Raw genomic sequence first — 16,088 nt, forward strand, 5'->3', positions numbered from 1 at the left:
AGAATGTTCTTCAAACCAATCACGAACAATTGTGGCCAGGTGACATGGTGCATTATTATGCATGAAAATTCGATACTTGTTTGGGAACATGAAGTCCATGAATGGCTGCAGATGGTCTCCAGGTAGCCGGACATAATCATTTTTAGTTAATGATCGGTTCAGTTGGACCAGAGGACCCAGTCAATTCATGTAAACACATCTGACACAATTATGGAGCAAAAAAACAAAATGTTCAAATGTGTGTGAAATCTTATGGGACTTAACTGCTAAGGTCATCAGTCCATAAGCTTACAAACTACGTAACCTAAATAAACCTAAGGACAAACACACAAATCCATGCCCGAGGGAGGACTCGAACCTCCGCCGGGACCATTATGGAGCCACCAGAAGCTTACACAGTGCCTTGTTGACATCTTGAGTCGACGGATTCGTGGGGTCTGCGCCACACTCGAACCCTACCATCGCCTCTGACCAACTGAAGTCGGAACTCATCTGCCCAGCACACGGTTTTCCAGTCGTCTAGGGTCCAAATGATGTGGTCAGAGCCCAGAAGAGGCGCTGCTGTTAGCGAAGGAATTCACATCGGTCATCTTTGCCATAGCCCATTAGCGTCAAATTTTGTCGCACTGTCCTAACGGATACGTTCGACGTACGTCCCACATTCGTTTCTGCGGTTACTTCTTGCAGTGCTGTTTGTCTGTTAGTACTGACAACTCTACGCAAACGCCGCTGCTCTCGGTCGTTAAGAGAAGGCCGTCGGGCATTGCGTGGTCCGTGCTGAAAGGTATTGCCTGAAATTTAGTATTCTCGGCACACTCTTGACACTGTGCATCTCGGAATATTGAATTCTCTAACCATTTCCGAAATGGAATGTCCCATGCGTCAAGCTCAAACTAATTCCGCGTTCAAAGTCTGTTAATTCCCGCCGTGCGACTACAAGCATTTCGAAAATCTGTTCACATGTACTTGTCGCTAGCCCATGACTTTTGTCACCTCAGTACATCTTCTTCAGAAACAGTACTTTGAGATTTTATACTGATCTTTTTAAGCATACCCTTATTGTTTCCTCAATAGAATACAGGCGTTTGTTAAAATACTACAAATGTTCTAGTATAAAAAGCTATCTTCAGCAGCCTTTTCTCTTGCTTACCTGTAGCATACTGCCCCCTTGTCAGTTGTGCGGAAGATCTGTGAGACGCCAGTGTGTTTGTTCGCAGGAAGCGGACTCGGTATGGCTGCTCAAGTTCTCGTCCTACCTGCTGGCGATCGCGGAGCAGCTGCTCCTCTACTGCTGGTTCGGCAGCGACGTCGCTACTGAGGTACGGTCAACCAGTATCTACACTACCCCATCAAAAGTATCCGGACACCCCCATGTAATGCGGAGCTGACAACTCGCTGTCAAGGGAGACGTACCCGCCGGTACAAATGGAGGCGGGGAGTAGTGAGTTGTCAGCTATATCCTTTCTTTCAGGAGTGTTAGTTCTGCAAGGTTTGCAGAAGAGCTTCTGTAAAGTTTGGAAGGTAGGAGACGAGATACTGGCAGAAGTAAAGCTGTGAGTACCGGGCGTGAGTCGTGCTTCTGTAGCTCAGATGGTAGAGCACTTGCCCGTGAAAGGCAATGGTCCCGAGTTCGAGTCTCGGTCGGGCACACAGTTTTAATCTGCCAGGAAGTTTCGGCAGAGAAGGAATTACAGCAAAATGTATCGGTCGGGAGCGTGGGTGTGTCATTGGAGTCACCTGAGTAACGAATCCATCGGGGTCATTTCACCCCTTCTAAAGTGGCACAAATCGTTTGTTGGTGACGTGATTGTGAAGTGCAAACTCGAAGGAACGACAACAGCTAAAACGGACTAGGAACACTGGAACGTCCCCTTATAAAATTGTGCATTACTATACTGGTAAACCTCTACGTTATTTGATTTTCAAACAGGTGAGCAAAACTGAACGTGCTCAGACATTTCTCTCTTTACTTATTCCGATCATCAATAAACCGACACACAATGTTTTTAGCACAACGCAATCTTAATTTCAGTAATCCCTACAAAAGAATGGCTCTGACTAACAATAATCTATACCTTTCATGAATCACCTCACAAAAGTCTTCGTTACTCGAACTACTGCAATACAGAGAGCGCCAAAACTGCCAGCTAAATAAAAGATTCTAACTACGGAAGGCACTAACTACTGATAGGCACAAGTAGCAAATGAAAGATTTTTATGGAGAACAAACAATGTATTTACCTTAATAGTGTTCAAAAGTCATAATATACATCAGTTCATAATATATATCAGTTCAAAAGTCATAATATATATATATATATATATATATATATATATATATATATATATATATATATATATATATATGTTCATGACATCCAGTCTTACAAATCTCCTTTTTTTGACGGACACACGTCCAGATCGACCGCTCTCAAAACTCTGCCATCTCTCTTCCCGCATCCACTACTGCTGGCGGCTACGCGCTGTTCACATCCAACTGCCCAACACTAGAATAGCGAATATTGCAACAATGCCAACTATCCACAGACTGCACACAGCAGAGTCAGTGATTTTCATACAGAGTGCTACGTGGCGTTACCAACATAAAAACCTAAACAGCCTACTTACAACACATCATGTACTGACGCATGAAATCAGCGGAAGGAATCACTTGTGAGTTCCAAAGCGGTACCGGTGGTCCAGCTAGTACAATTACTGCGCGTAGGGAGTTAAAAAAAGGGGCTCTACGGTCGAGCAGCTCTTCATATGCTTCACATTTCCACAGCCAATGCTAAGCGATGATGAAGGTGGTGCAAAGAGCGACGCCACTGAACAACAAATGACTGGTAACGAGTGATTTGGAACGACGAATCACGCCATACTCTGTGGTGAGCTAATGAAAGGGTTCGGATTTAGCTAACCCCTGGAGAATGTTACCTGCCATCCCGTACAGTGCCATCAGCGAAGTACAGTGGTGGTTATGGGGGTGTTCGTACCACGGTCCTCTTATTGCGCTTCAGAAAACGCTAAACGTTTAATAGGGTGAACACATTTTCCAGCACTGTGTACTGCGTACAGTAAGGGAACAGGTCGGTGGTGGTGGTTGTTTGAATCAGCATTACAAATCACCCTGCAGTAAAGCTGCATCTGTAAGGCCATAGTTTGTGGACCAAAATAATGCTGAAATGAAGTGGCCTGCCCAGAGTCCCGACCCTAACTTATTGGACCATCTTTGGGATGAGTTAGAGCGTCGTCTTCGCTCCAGAACCCCAGCGTCCAACATCACTACCTTCTTTGGTTTCCGTTCTTAAGGTAGAGAGGGCTGCCATTCCTTCACAGACATTCAGATACATTACCGAAAATGTCCCCAGAGGAGTTAAATTCGTCATAAAGTCGAAGGATGGACGAACGGCATATTAATGTCCATAATAGGTGTCCGGATACTTATGATTACATACTATACATGTACGTGCACCTGAGATCTATTCAAGCCCGCTCAGACCTAGGCAGGACCAGGAGAAAGAGACAACTCTTGAAAGCAAAGACTAAATGATGACGAAAAAATACAAGAATGAAAAAATAAGTTACAGTAGGCATGATCGTCATATTTATCACCAACGTTGTCATCATCATCAGACATTATTGATGGATAAAGACCTCGTCTAGGCACCTACGCCATCAGCTGTACGCATCCACGTTACTTATTAGGTTTTCCAATGTCATCTACCAACCTTACATTATGTCCTCGCCTCACTGCATTCAGGTGACTTGCCTTTGTCATACGATCATGAAATTTTCCAAGAAGCAAGGTTTTACGCTACAACATAAAGGATGAAATCTGAACTGTGTTAATTTCTGATTATATATGACGAAAAAATTTCGTCATTTGTTATCAAAATGTCTGTCTGTCCGTCTGATAAGAAACCTTTTCTCTCAGGAACGGGTACACGTGTAAAGTTGAAGTTTTGTGTCACATACTAAGGACTATGGTCGCTTGACAGTAAATAAACCTCAGCTTCTAAGTGCATACAAGCAAAATGTGTGATCATTTGTGTAACATACATCAGAACTCGCAAATTCACTCGTTAAAACCTATAGGACACTTCCTCTTGGCGTAGAATCACGAAATTTTGGAAAAGAAAAATTTCACAGTACAAGTAAAAGGTCAATTTGTAATTATATCAAACGTAAAAAATTTCTCTTTCATTTGCTATCCGACATCAAATATGAAATTACAACATTGTCGAAAGTCTTGGAATGCCTGAAACCGATATCTTACGATTACCAGTGTCGATAACAGGCAACAGTCGTCGAGATTCTCAATTCCCGGAATGTAAGAAATGTCTACACACACTCCTGGAAATGGAAAAAAGAACACATTGACACCGGTGTGTCAGACCCACCATACTTGCTCCGGACACTGCGAGAGGGCTGTACAAACAATGATCACACGCACGGCACAGCGGACACACCAGGAACCGCGGTGTTGGCCGTCGAATGGCGCTAGCTGCGCAGCATTTGTGCACCGCCGCCGTCAGTGTCAGCCAGTTTGCCGTGGCATACGGAGCTCCATCGCAGTCTTTAACACTGGTAGCATGCCGCGACAACGTGGACGTGAACTGTAAGTGCAGTTGACGGACTTTGAGCGAGGACGTATAGTGGGCATGCGGGAGGCCGGGTGGACGTACCTCCGAATTGCTCAACACGTGGGGCGTGAGGTCTCCACAGTACATCGATGTTGTCGCCAGTGGTCGGCGGAAGGTGCACGTGCCCGTCGACCTGGGACCGAACCGCAGCGACGCACTGATGCACGCCAAGACCGTAGGATCCTACGCAGTGCCGTAGGGGACCGCACCGCCACTTCCCAGCAAATTAGGCACACTGTTGCTCCTGGGGTATCGGCGAGGACCATTCGCAACCGTCTCCATGAAGCTGGGCTACGGTTCCGCACACCGTTAGGCCGTCTTCCACTCACGCCCCAACATCGTGTAGCCCGCCTCCAGTGGTGCCGCGACAGGCGTGAATGGAGGGACGAATGGAGACGTGTCGTCTTCAGCGATGAGAGTCGCTTCTGCCTTGGTGCCAATGATGGTCGTATGCGTGTTTGGCGCCGTGCAGGTGAGCGCCACAATTAGGACTGCATACGACCGAGGCACACAGGGCCAACACCCAGCATCATGGTGTGGGGAGCGATCTCCTACACTGGCCGTACACCTCTGGTGATCGTCGAGGGGACACTGAATAGTGCACGGTACATCCAAACCGTCATCGAACCCATCGTTCTACCATTCCTAGACCGGCAAGGGAACTTGCTGTTCCAACAGGACAATGCACGTCCGCATGTATCCCGTGCCACCCAACGTGCTCTAGAAGGTGTAAGTCAACTACCCTGGCCAGCAAGATCTCCGGATCTGTCCCCCATTGAGCATGTTTGGGACTGGATGAAGCGTCGTCTCACGCGGTCTGCACGTCCAGCACGAACGCTGGTCCAACTGAGGCGTCAGGTGGAAATGGCATGGCAAGCCGTTCCACAGGACTACATCCAGTATCTCTACGATCGTCTCCATGGGAGAATAGCAGCGTGCATTGCTGCGAAAGGTGGATATACACTGTACTAGTGCCGACATTGTGCATGCTCTGTTGCCTGTGTCTATGTGCCTGTGGTTCTGTCAGTGTGATCATGTGATGTATCTGACCCCAGGAATGTGTCAATAAAGTTTCCCCTTCCTGGGACAATGAATTCACGGTGTTCTTATTTCAATTTCCAGGAGTGTATATAACTAATAGCCTTGCTCTTGGACAATTTTTTATTGGATACGATCGCTTTATTTCATTGGCAAGTCATTAATTTATTCTCATTTGACATGGTCGATCAATATCACACAAAAAACACGTTTTATGTTTCAATTTATCATCATGTCATAGTTCACGCAGCAGGGTGAATGGATGAACGTGTAACGGCGTCCCATATTCCCTTCCAATCACGCAATATCATTCAATCATTATACATTTCTGTTATGGAGCTTGTAGATACTGCTCACGCCATATAAGTTTCTTTTATTTCAAAACATATTCGGACCTATTTTAATATAATATACTGCATGCGCCCGTACAGTGATGTGTGTGTGTGTGTGTGTGTGTGTGTGTGTGTGTGTGTGTGTGTGTGTGTGTGTGTGTGTGTGCGTGCGTGTGTACGTGCTTATGCGTGTGTTGTTCCTTGACAGTACCTAGGGGGTGCAAATTTACCTGACCTCCAGTTAATTGAAGCGTTTGTTTTAAACAAAAACCAGCCTGATGAAATAAAAACTTCTTTCAAGAAATTTAATAAAAGAGTGGACCCAAAAGAATAATATTCCTAAACCTTTCGATAAAAAAACAGCAATTCAATGGAAAATTCTAAAATGTTATTGCTGTTGTGGTCTTCAGTCAGAAGACTGGTTTGAGACACGTATCCATGCTACTCTATCCCGTGTAAGCCGCTTCAACTCCGAATAATTAGTGCGACCTACATCTTTCTGAATCCCCTTACTGTATTCATCTCTAGGTCTCCCTCTACGATTTTACCTCCCCCCCTCCCCCCCCCCTCCCCACACACACACGCGCGCACACTTCCCTCTAAAACCAAACTGATGATCCATTGACATCTCAGAATGTGTCCTATCACCATCCCTTCTTTTAGTCAAGTTGTGCTACAGATTTCTTTTCTCCCCAATTCCGTTCAGTGCCTCTTCATATTTACATGATCTGCGCATCTAATCTGCAGCATTCGTCTGTAGCACCGCATTTCACAATCTTCTACTGTCGTCTTGTCTAAATTGTTTACCGTCCATGTTTCACTTCCATACATGGCTACACTCCAGACAAATATCTTCAGAAAATACTCCCTAACACTTAAGTCTATATTTGATGTTAACAGATTTGTCTTCTTCAGTACCATTTTTCTTGCCATTGCCAGTCTACATTATGCTCTTTACTTCGGCCTTCATCAGTTACTTTAGTTACATATAGCAAAACACAGATACTACTTTCAGTGCCTCGTTTCCTAATTCGATTTCCTCATAATCATCTTGTTTAATTTGGCTACTTTCCATTATCTCTGTTTTGCTTTTGTTGCTGTCCATCTTATATCCTCCTTTCCAGACACTGTCCGTTCCGTTCAACTACTCTTCCAAGTCCTTTGCTGTCTCTGACAGAATTACTTCGTAGGTAGACCTCGAAGTTTTTATTTCATCTCCTTGAACTTCAATTCCCACTCAAATTTATCTTTTGTTTCCTTTAATACTTGCTAGTTGTACAGAATGAATAACATTTGGGACAGGCTACAACGCCGTCTCACTCCATTATCAACCAAAGCTTCCCTTTCATGCTCCTTATAACTGGTTTCTGTACGAGTTGTTAATAGCCTATCGCTTCTTGTATTTGACCCCTTCTACCTCCAGAATTTCAAAGAGTATTGCAGTCAACATTGTCAAAAGCTTTCTCTATGTCTACAAATGCTATGCCTAGGTTTGGCTTTCCTTAACCTATCTTCTAAGACAAGTCGTAGGGTCAGTATCGCCTCGCATGTTCCTACAGTTCTCAGAAATCCAAACTGATCTTCCCCGAGTTCGGCTTTACTAGCTTTTCTATTCATCTGTAAATAATTCGTGTTAGTATTTTGCAACAATACTTATTAAACCAGTAGTTCGGTAATTTTCGTATCTTTCAGCAACTCTTTCTTTGGAATTACTACATTCTTCTTGAAGTCTGAAGGTATTTCGCCTGTCTCATACATCTTGCACACCAGATGAAAGTTTTTTCATGGCTAACCCTCCCAAGGCTAGCAGCAGGTCTGACGCAGTCGTCTACTCCCGGGGCCTTGTTTCGACTTAGGTCTCTCACTGCTCTGTCAAATTCTAATCGCAGTATCATACCTCCCATCTCAAAAATGGTTCAAATGGCTCTGAGCACTATGGGAATTAACATCTGAGGTCATCAGTCCCCTAGAACTTAGAACTACTTAAACCTAACTACCCTAAGGACGTCACACACGTCCATGCCCGAGACAGGATTCGAACCTGCGACCGAAGCGATCGCGCGGTTCCAGACTGAAGCGCCTAGAACCGCTCGCCCACATCGGCCGGCCCTCCCATCTCAACTTCATCTGCGTCCTCTTCCATTTCTAAGCAATGCCTTCAAGTTCATCTCCCTTGTATAGACCCTCTATATACTCCTTCCATATTTCAGCTTTCCCTTCTTTGCTTAGGACTGGTTTTCCATCTAAGCTCTTGTTATTCGTGCAGCTGCTTCTCTTTTCTCCAAAGGCCTCTTTAATTTTCCTGTAGGCGGTATTTATGTTTCCCCTAGTGAAATATGCTTATAAATCCGTACATTCGTCCTCTAGACAATCCTGTTTAGCCATTTTGCACTTCCTGTCAATTTCATTTTTTAGACGTTTTACTCCCCTTTGCCTGCTTCATTTGCAGCATTTTTATATTTTCTCCTTTCATAAGTTAAATCAAATTTCTATTAGGCCTTGTCTTTTTACCTATTTGATCCTTATTAAATTATGCTGCGCGTAAAATTCTACCAGGCGGCTTCCTCTTTCAATCCTTTCTCCCAGTCCATATTTAGCTACTATTTTTCCTTCTCTTCGTTTTCCTCCTATCGAATTCCAGTCACCCATTACAATTTAACTTTTGTCTCCGTTAACTATGTGAATAACGCCTTTTATCTCATCTTCCATTTCATCGGTCTCTTCATCTTGCGGAGGTGGTTGGCAAATAAACTTGTACTAATATGGTAGGTGTCGGAATTGTGTTTGTCTTGGCTCCAGTAACGCATTCACTGTGCTGTTCATAATAGCTTACTTGCATTCCTATTTTCTTATTCATTCTCAGACCTACAACTGCATTACTTCTATCTGATTTTGTGTGACCAGAAGTCATGTTCCTCCCGCCTCCGAACTTTACTAATTCCCACTATGTTTAACTTTAACCTATCCATTTCCCTTTTTAAGTTTTCCAACTACATGCCCAATTAACGGATCTAACGTTACAAGTTCCCGTCCGCTGAAGGCCAGTTTTGTTTCTCCTGATGACGACATTATAATGATTAGTCCCCGCCCGGAGATCCGGATAGGGCGCTATTTTACCTCCGGAATATTTTACCCATGAGGACACCATCATCGTTTAACCATGCAGTAGAGTTTCATGCCCTCGTGAAAATTTACCGCTATTGTTGCCCCTTGGTTTCAGCCGTTCGCAGTACCAGCACAGCAAGGCCTTTGTGGTTGATGTTACAATGCCAGATCAATCTATCATCCAAACAGTTATAACGGATCTTTTACGTTGGGATAAATTTATTTTATTCTTTGTTAGATGTTTTCGTTAAATAGCTGAATAAATTGTAATTAGGAATAATTTAACTAAGCAGAGTAGAGAAGATAAAGTCAAAGAGATGTTCATTGGGCGTACATTGTCGTAATGTAACGTCATTGCGTTGTTCGGTTGTTAAAACAAGTCGTTTGTGTTCCGTTCTGCTGTTCGGTCGTGCGCGTATCTGAATGGAATTAATTCGGGGACTAGAATTAACTTTCACATAATGGTTACGATTCGATGTTCCGACAAAAGGGGTTAACGTCAGTGTTAATTTGAATTGTGTGCGACAGGATTAGTTTTGACAAATACGTGAAAACGGACGTAACGAAAGTTGCTCGCTTATCATCCTTGAACGTGACTTTTTATTTAATTAACGATTGCGGGCCCATTAAAAGCTATTATCCCATGTTTAGGATCAATCCCTCTTTCCTCCTAGATAGTGATCATTCATTAACATTTAGGTCATAAGAAAAAGAATTATTAATAAAAGTGATGTTAAATGACAATTACGTGTTATTCCGTTAGTGTGGAACCGATATAATATCTCTGAAATTATATATCAGTGTCAATTTGTGTTAAATACTGAACTGAGATAGGATGTAAATTGAAATTAGTGAACATTTGATACTGATAGAATACAGAAGCAGAAGGGCTTAAGGTTTCTCTTCTCTAAAATGGCAAAATAGGTGCGAACTTTAACTCAATAGTCGACATTATGTATTACAAAGACATTAGCATTTCATACTTATTTCGACAACGCGCACTTAAACAAAGGAACGTTGAGTCTCTGTACGAATAATAAAATTAAACCTAAAAACATAATTAATAACGGCGAACTCCGCTTTAACAAACTGTATTGCTTGTCCTCATCGAGTTATAATTACTCAACCCTGGAGACTTGTGTGGTGAAATTAGAAGTCGGGCATATAAAACAAACTTAAAAATCCATTCAAACTACAGTGGAGTCTGCACAATACGACGTGGGCAGTTATACCTCTCAACAACTACCCCTCCCGTTGTGGTTGCACCTACGGCACGGCTCTCTATATCTCTGAGGCATGCAAGGCACCCCACCGATAGCAACGTCCATGTTTCATGTGAGAGAATACTAAAATGCTAAAATGTGATTAGGTGATGACTGCACTAAAAAAAGATGAGTAGGCCACTCTGCAACACATTAAAACCTCCATATTAAAAGCACAAACTGTAGTTGACACACTACATAAATTGAAAAAGACAGCAAGTTCCCACTCAAATGTGCTTCTGCGCTCTCGTCAAAACATGGAATGTATCCATTCAGTGATTTTCACGCTCCAGGCATCACAGGGAACAAGGGGCGGGGGTGGAGGGGTGGAGGTTGGGGGCTCCCGTTGCAGTGCGTTATGTATTTACATTTTAACGGACAATGTCATATTCGGAGGTGGACCACGGTGGCTTAATACCTTCGGGGTGCTGATGGTAGAATACGTATTGCGCTATTCACGTATTTAGGGAGCTAAAGTTTCACGTCTATTGTTGTCTGACCAAGAAAAAAAAAATTGTGAATTTCGTTTCATCTATCTATCCTTTTACATATATCCTTTTCGTCTTCTCTCAGGGGCGAATTTTGCGGGGTCTGTGACATGTCGCAACGCTCCACCGAGGCGTCCTCAGTATCTCTCCAGCGGACGCCTACGAGCGAACTGCAGACACAAATACCGTGGTTCCGTCGCTCACTTGAAAGGTTTCAAATGTCAGCACGCAGCGGAGGGCCCTGAGGTGCGTCTTAATAACTGACGAGCCGAAACGACAGAGACAGAGGGAATTTGTTGTGCCTGGGCTGCTGTGTAAACTGAGCGCCCGAATCGATGGCTCTGTGGCCTGCAGCCGTCACGCCACGCTGCGTGCCGCCGTCGCCTGAGGCACAATTAATGACCGCTTCCCGATTCACTTTGCGTCGAGTGATGCGGACGAATATAGCGGCTTCTTTAAGGCTTCTTGCATGTTGCAAATTATCGGAAGTATACGTACGTAATCTCATTAAAGGTAATTCTGCGTCAGCAGTGGAATCGGGATTTTCTTAGGATAGCAGCAAAGTGTGGGGGTTAAACTTTAATTTGTTATGGTAAAAACTAGGTTTTTGTTGACCTAATGCTGTCCATCTGTATTGTAACACCTAACAAATATACTGTTTAGAAAATTCTCTCTCGAGTGAAACAGTTTTCCCGGTCTTACCTTTACCCATACATGTTTGGGTGTTGTTACACCATCATAATTGGATTTCATTTACCCTCTAGACACCTGGCGGCTGATGTGTCAGACTGGCTTGCGTCGTACAGATGCACTTCTCTGACAAAATTGCTGTTATAAGTAGGTCTACGTTTAAGGTCGCAAATTCCTTCGAGATTTCGCATTACTCCTGCCGATGTTTGTGGTGGTTTGCACGTGATCACAACTACAGCACTGAATACAGAGAAAGTACTACTACGACGTTTACTGTGTACTCACATGTTTTGTCATCGCCACTTATTTTATTTTCTAAAATAAACTATACGTCATATTCAAGTCAGCAACAACTTAAACTAGCTAGTTTTATCTAAATCATCTTTCGTTTAACTTGAAAGCCTTACCTGCGGCAACAAACTATAGCTGGCCGCCATTGTTTATAAATACATTTGCTTGTTTATAGATCATCGGCTGCTAATTTCTGAACGCATGTGCTACGTTAAAAATACACACTTGGCATATATTTACAAGGACACTGATAAAATATTTGTCAGTTCTTCATACTGTATTCACCACGTCTGCGCGAATTTGTGATAAAAACTTCACAAAAACTTACCACCTATGAAGAAACTCACCGAATCAGCAAGCAACTTAGACTGCAGTTTCACTGTAAGGATCATCTCTGTTAAACTGCGATGCCTTTCCCGAAGTTCTATGTTTCTATTTCACCGTAAATTGCGTGCAAAGCACTGTTACGTACAAGAAAATTTTGAACACCTGAATGTACAAACGCTCGACAATAAATAGAAAAATAAAACGGTTGAAAGATGGTTACAATAACTTGAAACTGTGTATACAACAAAAAGGGCTATGTAAACCAACGAAAAACTATTTTCATTACTTTTTGTTGGATAATTCTATATTGCATTTTTTCATCGAATCCATATCTGGTTTTTTTCTGTCACAACAGGGCTGTTAAGACGCAAAAAATTAGCAAGACGTATTTAATAGGAATAAAAAGTAATTACATTTTTTTGACTATAAACAAAACTTTTATGAGAAAGGAGACACCTCCTTATATCATGGGAATTATGTCCATTGGCTTATATTTTCTTTCACTCTTCTCCGTAAAGTGTCTGATATAACTTATTCTTCCATAAATTTTGTGTTGTACGTCTCGCTGAAGTGACCAACAGCAGTCTCACGTAACATTGGTATTCTTACGACCCTGATATAGTCCTTCCGACTTCTAGATATTTCGATACAAGCGCTCTTCTTGTTTACACTTACGTCACTAGAGTCTGTTCGAGGCTTATCAAACAGCCCAACTTTCCAACTTTCAGCTCGTTGGCTACAACAGAAAATTAATATGAGTCCTTTTATTGCTAAGATGCCAGTAACAACTTACTTGAACTATACGCAAACAGGCTTCTAACTTACGCTCATTTTTAATTGGAATCGAACATCAAATTTCGAATGTCAGATCTAAAAATTTTAATTCGACTAATTCTTCCATAAATTATTTCATGAGGTCCCAGTTAACTTCAAAAGATGCTAATGGACTTTTTGCGTATCCACAAGGTTATTGTCCACAAGGAACAACAGCCAAGGATCTTCTCAAGAGCATTTACGATACGCACTATCTACTACAATAATAGACATGGAAATTTTAACTTCATATTAGTGTTAATTGAAACAGTCTATGAATTATAAGTATACATCTTTAATTCTTTCATGGTTAAAATTTATTTTACATGTATTTGAAAAATAAAGGGGCAAAAACTGTCTTCCTTTCTGATAAATAATACACCTTCACTACAAAAGAATTTTAACCTGACCAATTTTGAAAATCAGTTAAGTATGACACATGTGTCCCACTAACGTAACAAGGTCCATGTTATCAAATAAACCTAAGATTTTAAGAGCTAAATTTTTATTTTTAGACGATTTTATCAGGATGGTAATTGTGGAGAAAAGTATAACGAATTAGTAGCTAAACACATTTATTCTTCTGACAATGAAACAAAAAAACGAAATTTCGCACACAAATTTTCAACACAACATTTGAAAGTGGCTTTGAGATACCACACACCAGTGTTTTCTACGTTATGTGAAATTTTCTGGCTCGTATAAATCCCACTACATGAATTATGCACAAACTAGCAGAATTACTGAGGTGTTTAGTAGTGTTTCAAAACAATGTCGATGCTGTATAAGAAAACACAGTTAGTTCAGACATTCTTGGCTGGAGAAGATGCTGATGTAATCTGATTTTCGTGAACAGTCACACTATAAATACACGCCTCACCATCTGATCGCTCACAGCCTTCTATACATGATGAGTCACAAACTATTGTCACCTAGAATAACTCCGAAAGTATGACAATAGCTGAAATGTTTGTATGACAAATGTTACACGGGACAACGGAGACCATAATATGGCGATGGATTTTTGTTGCTAGGTGGGGTTGCTTCAGAGATAGGAAGTAAATTCTGTTTTTTTTTTCTTTTTAGGAAAAAATGGAGTGTTATAGTTTGGTACCCATTTTCTGATAGCGGCTGTCGAGATGAATCCCATTACGTGTAACAGTAAGGTCTTTGAAAGTTAACGAAGGTGAATAAGGTGGCATGAACGTCCATTTACAGGAGGTATTCGAAGTGACGACTATCGGTTTCAATGCAGTGCTGCAATCTTCTTATTATGGATTGAATGGTATTCATTATTACTTCGGCACTAATCGAAGCACATGGTCTGACAATTCTCTCTCGTATAACGTGCAAATAGTAAATATTCTCCAAATACGGCGAATCCATTTAAGGCGCCATTGACATGGATTCGTAAGAAAACACTAATAGGAACGGTAAGACTAGTATCGTCGAATCAAGCGTATGACGTCTTAAGTAATAGAACCCAGTACGTTGTCCTCGATGGTTAGTGTTCGTCGGAGGTGAGAGTATCATCTGGATCGCCCAAGGGAAGTGTGGTAGGTCCGCTGTTCTTTTCTGTCTACATAAATGATCTTTTGGAGAGGGTGGATAGCAATGTGCGGCTGTTTGCTGATGATGCTGTGGTGTACGGGAAGGTGTCGTCGTTGAGTGACTGTAGGAGGATGCAAGATGACTTGGACAGGATTTGCGATTGGTGTAAGAATGACAGCTAACTCTAAATATAGATAAATGTAAATTAATGCAGATGAATAGGAAAAAAAATCCTGTAATGTTCGAATACTCCATTAGTAGTGTAGCGCTTGCCACAGTCACGTCGATTAAATATTTGGGCGTAACATTGCAGAGCGACATGAAGTGGGACAAGCATGTAATGGCAGTTGTGGGGAAGGCGGATGGTCGTCTTCGGTTCATTGATAGAATTTTGGGAAGATGTGGTTCATCTGTAAAGGAGACTGCTTATAGAACGCTGGTGCCACCTATTCTTGAATACTGCTCGAGCGTTTGGGATTGAGGGAGGACATAGAAGCAATTCAGAGGCGGGCTGCTAGATATTTTACTGGTAGGTTTGATCACCACGCGAGTGTTACGGAAATGCTTCAGAAACTCAGGTGGGAGTCTCTAGAGAAAAGGAGACGTTCTTTTCGTGAATCGCTACTGAGGAAATTTAGAGAACGAGCATTTGAGGCTGACTGTAGTATAATTTTACTGCCGCCAACTTATACTTCGCGGAAAGACCACAAAGATAAGATAAGAGAGATTATGGCTCGTACAGAGGCATTTAGGCAGTCAATTTTCCCTCGTTCTCTTTGGGAGTGGAACAGGGAGAGAAGATGCTAGTTGTGGTACGAGGTACCCTCCGCCACGCACCGTGTGGTGGATTGCGGAGTATGTATGTAGACGTAGACGTAGATGTAGAATGATGTATTCCTTCGAAGAACAATATGCTTCTCATTTACGGAGAATGTCAACGAAATTCAGTGAGAGCTAGAGATTTATACGCTGAAAGATATCCTCAACGTACTCACCATACACGTCGTACATTTAAATGTGTGTATGATAAACTGAGGACAGCTGTATCTTTAACGCATCGGAAATATATCCGGCAAAGGAAAGTTACTAACGACGAAACGGAAATTGGTACTCTTGCCACTGTGGTACGAGATCCTTGTGTTAGTCCACGTCAAATCGCAAGGGAATCTGGCATAAGCCAGAACAGTGTATCACCATAAATATCATCCTTACCATATCAGTCTCCATCAAGAATTAACTGGTATGGCCGGCCTCTGTGACGGGCGGCTCTAGGCGCTTCAGTCCGGAACCGCTCTGCTGCTACGGCCGCAGGTTTGAACCCTGCCTCGGGGAAGGATGTGTGTGATGTCCTTAGGTTACTTAGGTTTAAGTAGTTCTAAGTCTAGGGGACTGATGACCTCATATGTTAAGTCCCATGGTGCTTAGAGCCATTTGAACCATTAACTGGTACGAATTGTATGCGTCGCATTGAATTCTACCAATGGGCTCAACTTCAGATTCAGAGGGATGACACATTTACTGATTTTATTTCATGTACTGACGAGG

General features: G+C 42.4%; 1 protein-coding gene across 1 annotated transcript in view; it reads left to right on the top strand.

Annotated features, from left to right (window-relative positions):
- The window catches only part of LOC126267868 (odorant receptor 82a-like), a 165,670-nt gene that overhangs the window by 118,347 nt on the left and 31,235 nt on the right, over positions 1 to 16,088 (top strand). Inside the window, exon 6 of the mRNA XM_049973178.1 lies at positions 1,218 to 1,319. Within this exon, the coding sequence (XP_049829135.1) occupies positions 1,218 to 1,319 (102 nt within the window). The remainder of the gene's footprint in view (positions 1 to 1,217; positions 1,320 to 16,088) is intronic.

Source organism: Schistocerca gregaria, chromosome 4, assembly GCF_023897955.1.
Source record: "Schistocerca gregaria isolate iqSchGreg1 chromosome 4, iqSchGreg1.2, whole genome shotgun sequence".
NCBI classification, from domain to species: domain Eukaryota; kingdom Metazoa; phylum Arthropoda; class Insecta; order Orthoptera; family Acrididae; genus Schistocerca; species Schistocerca gregaria.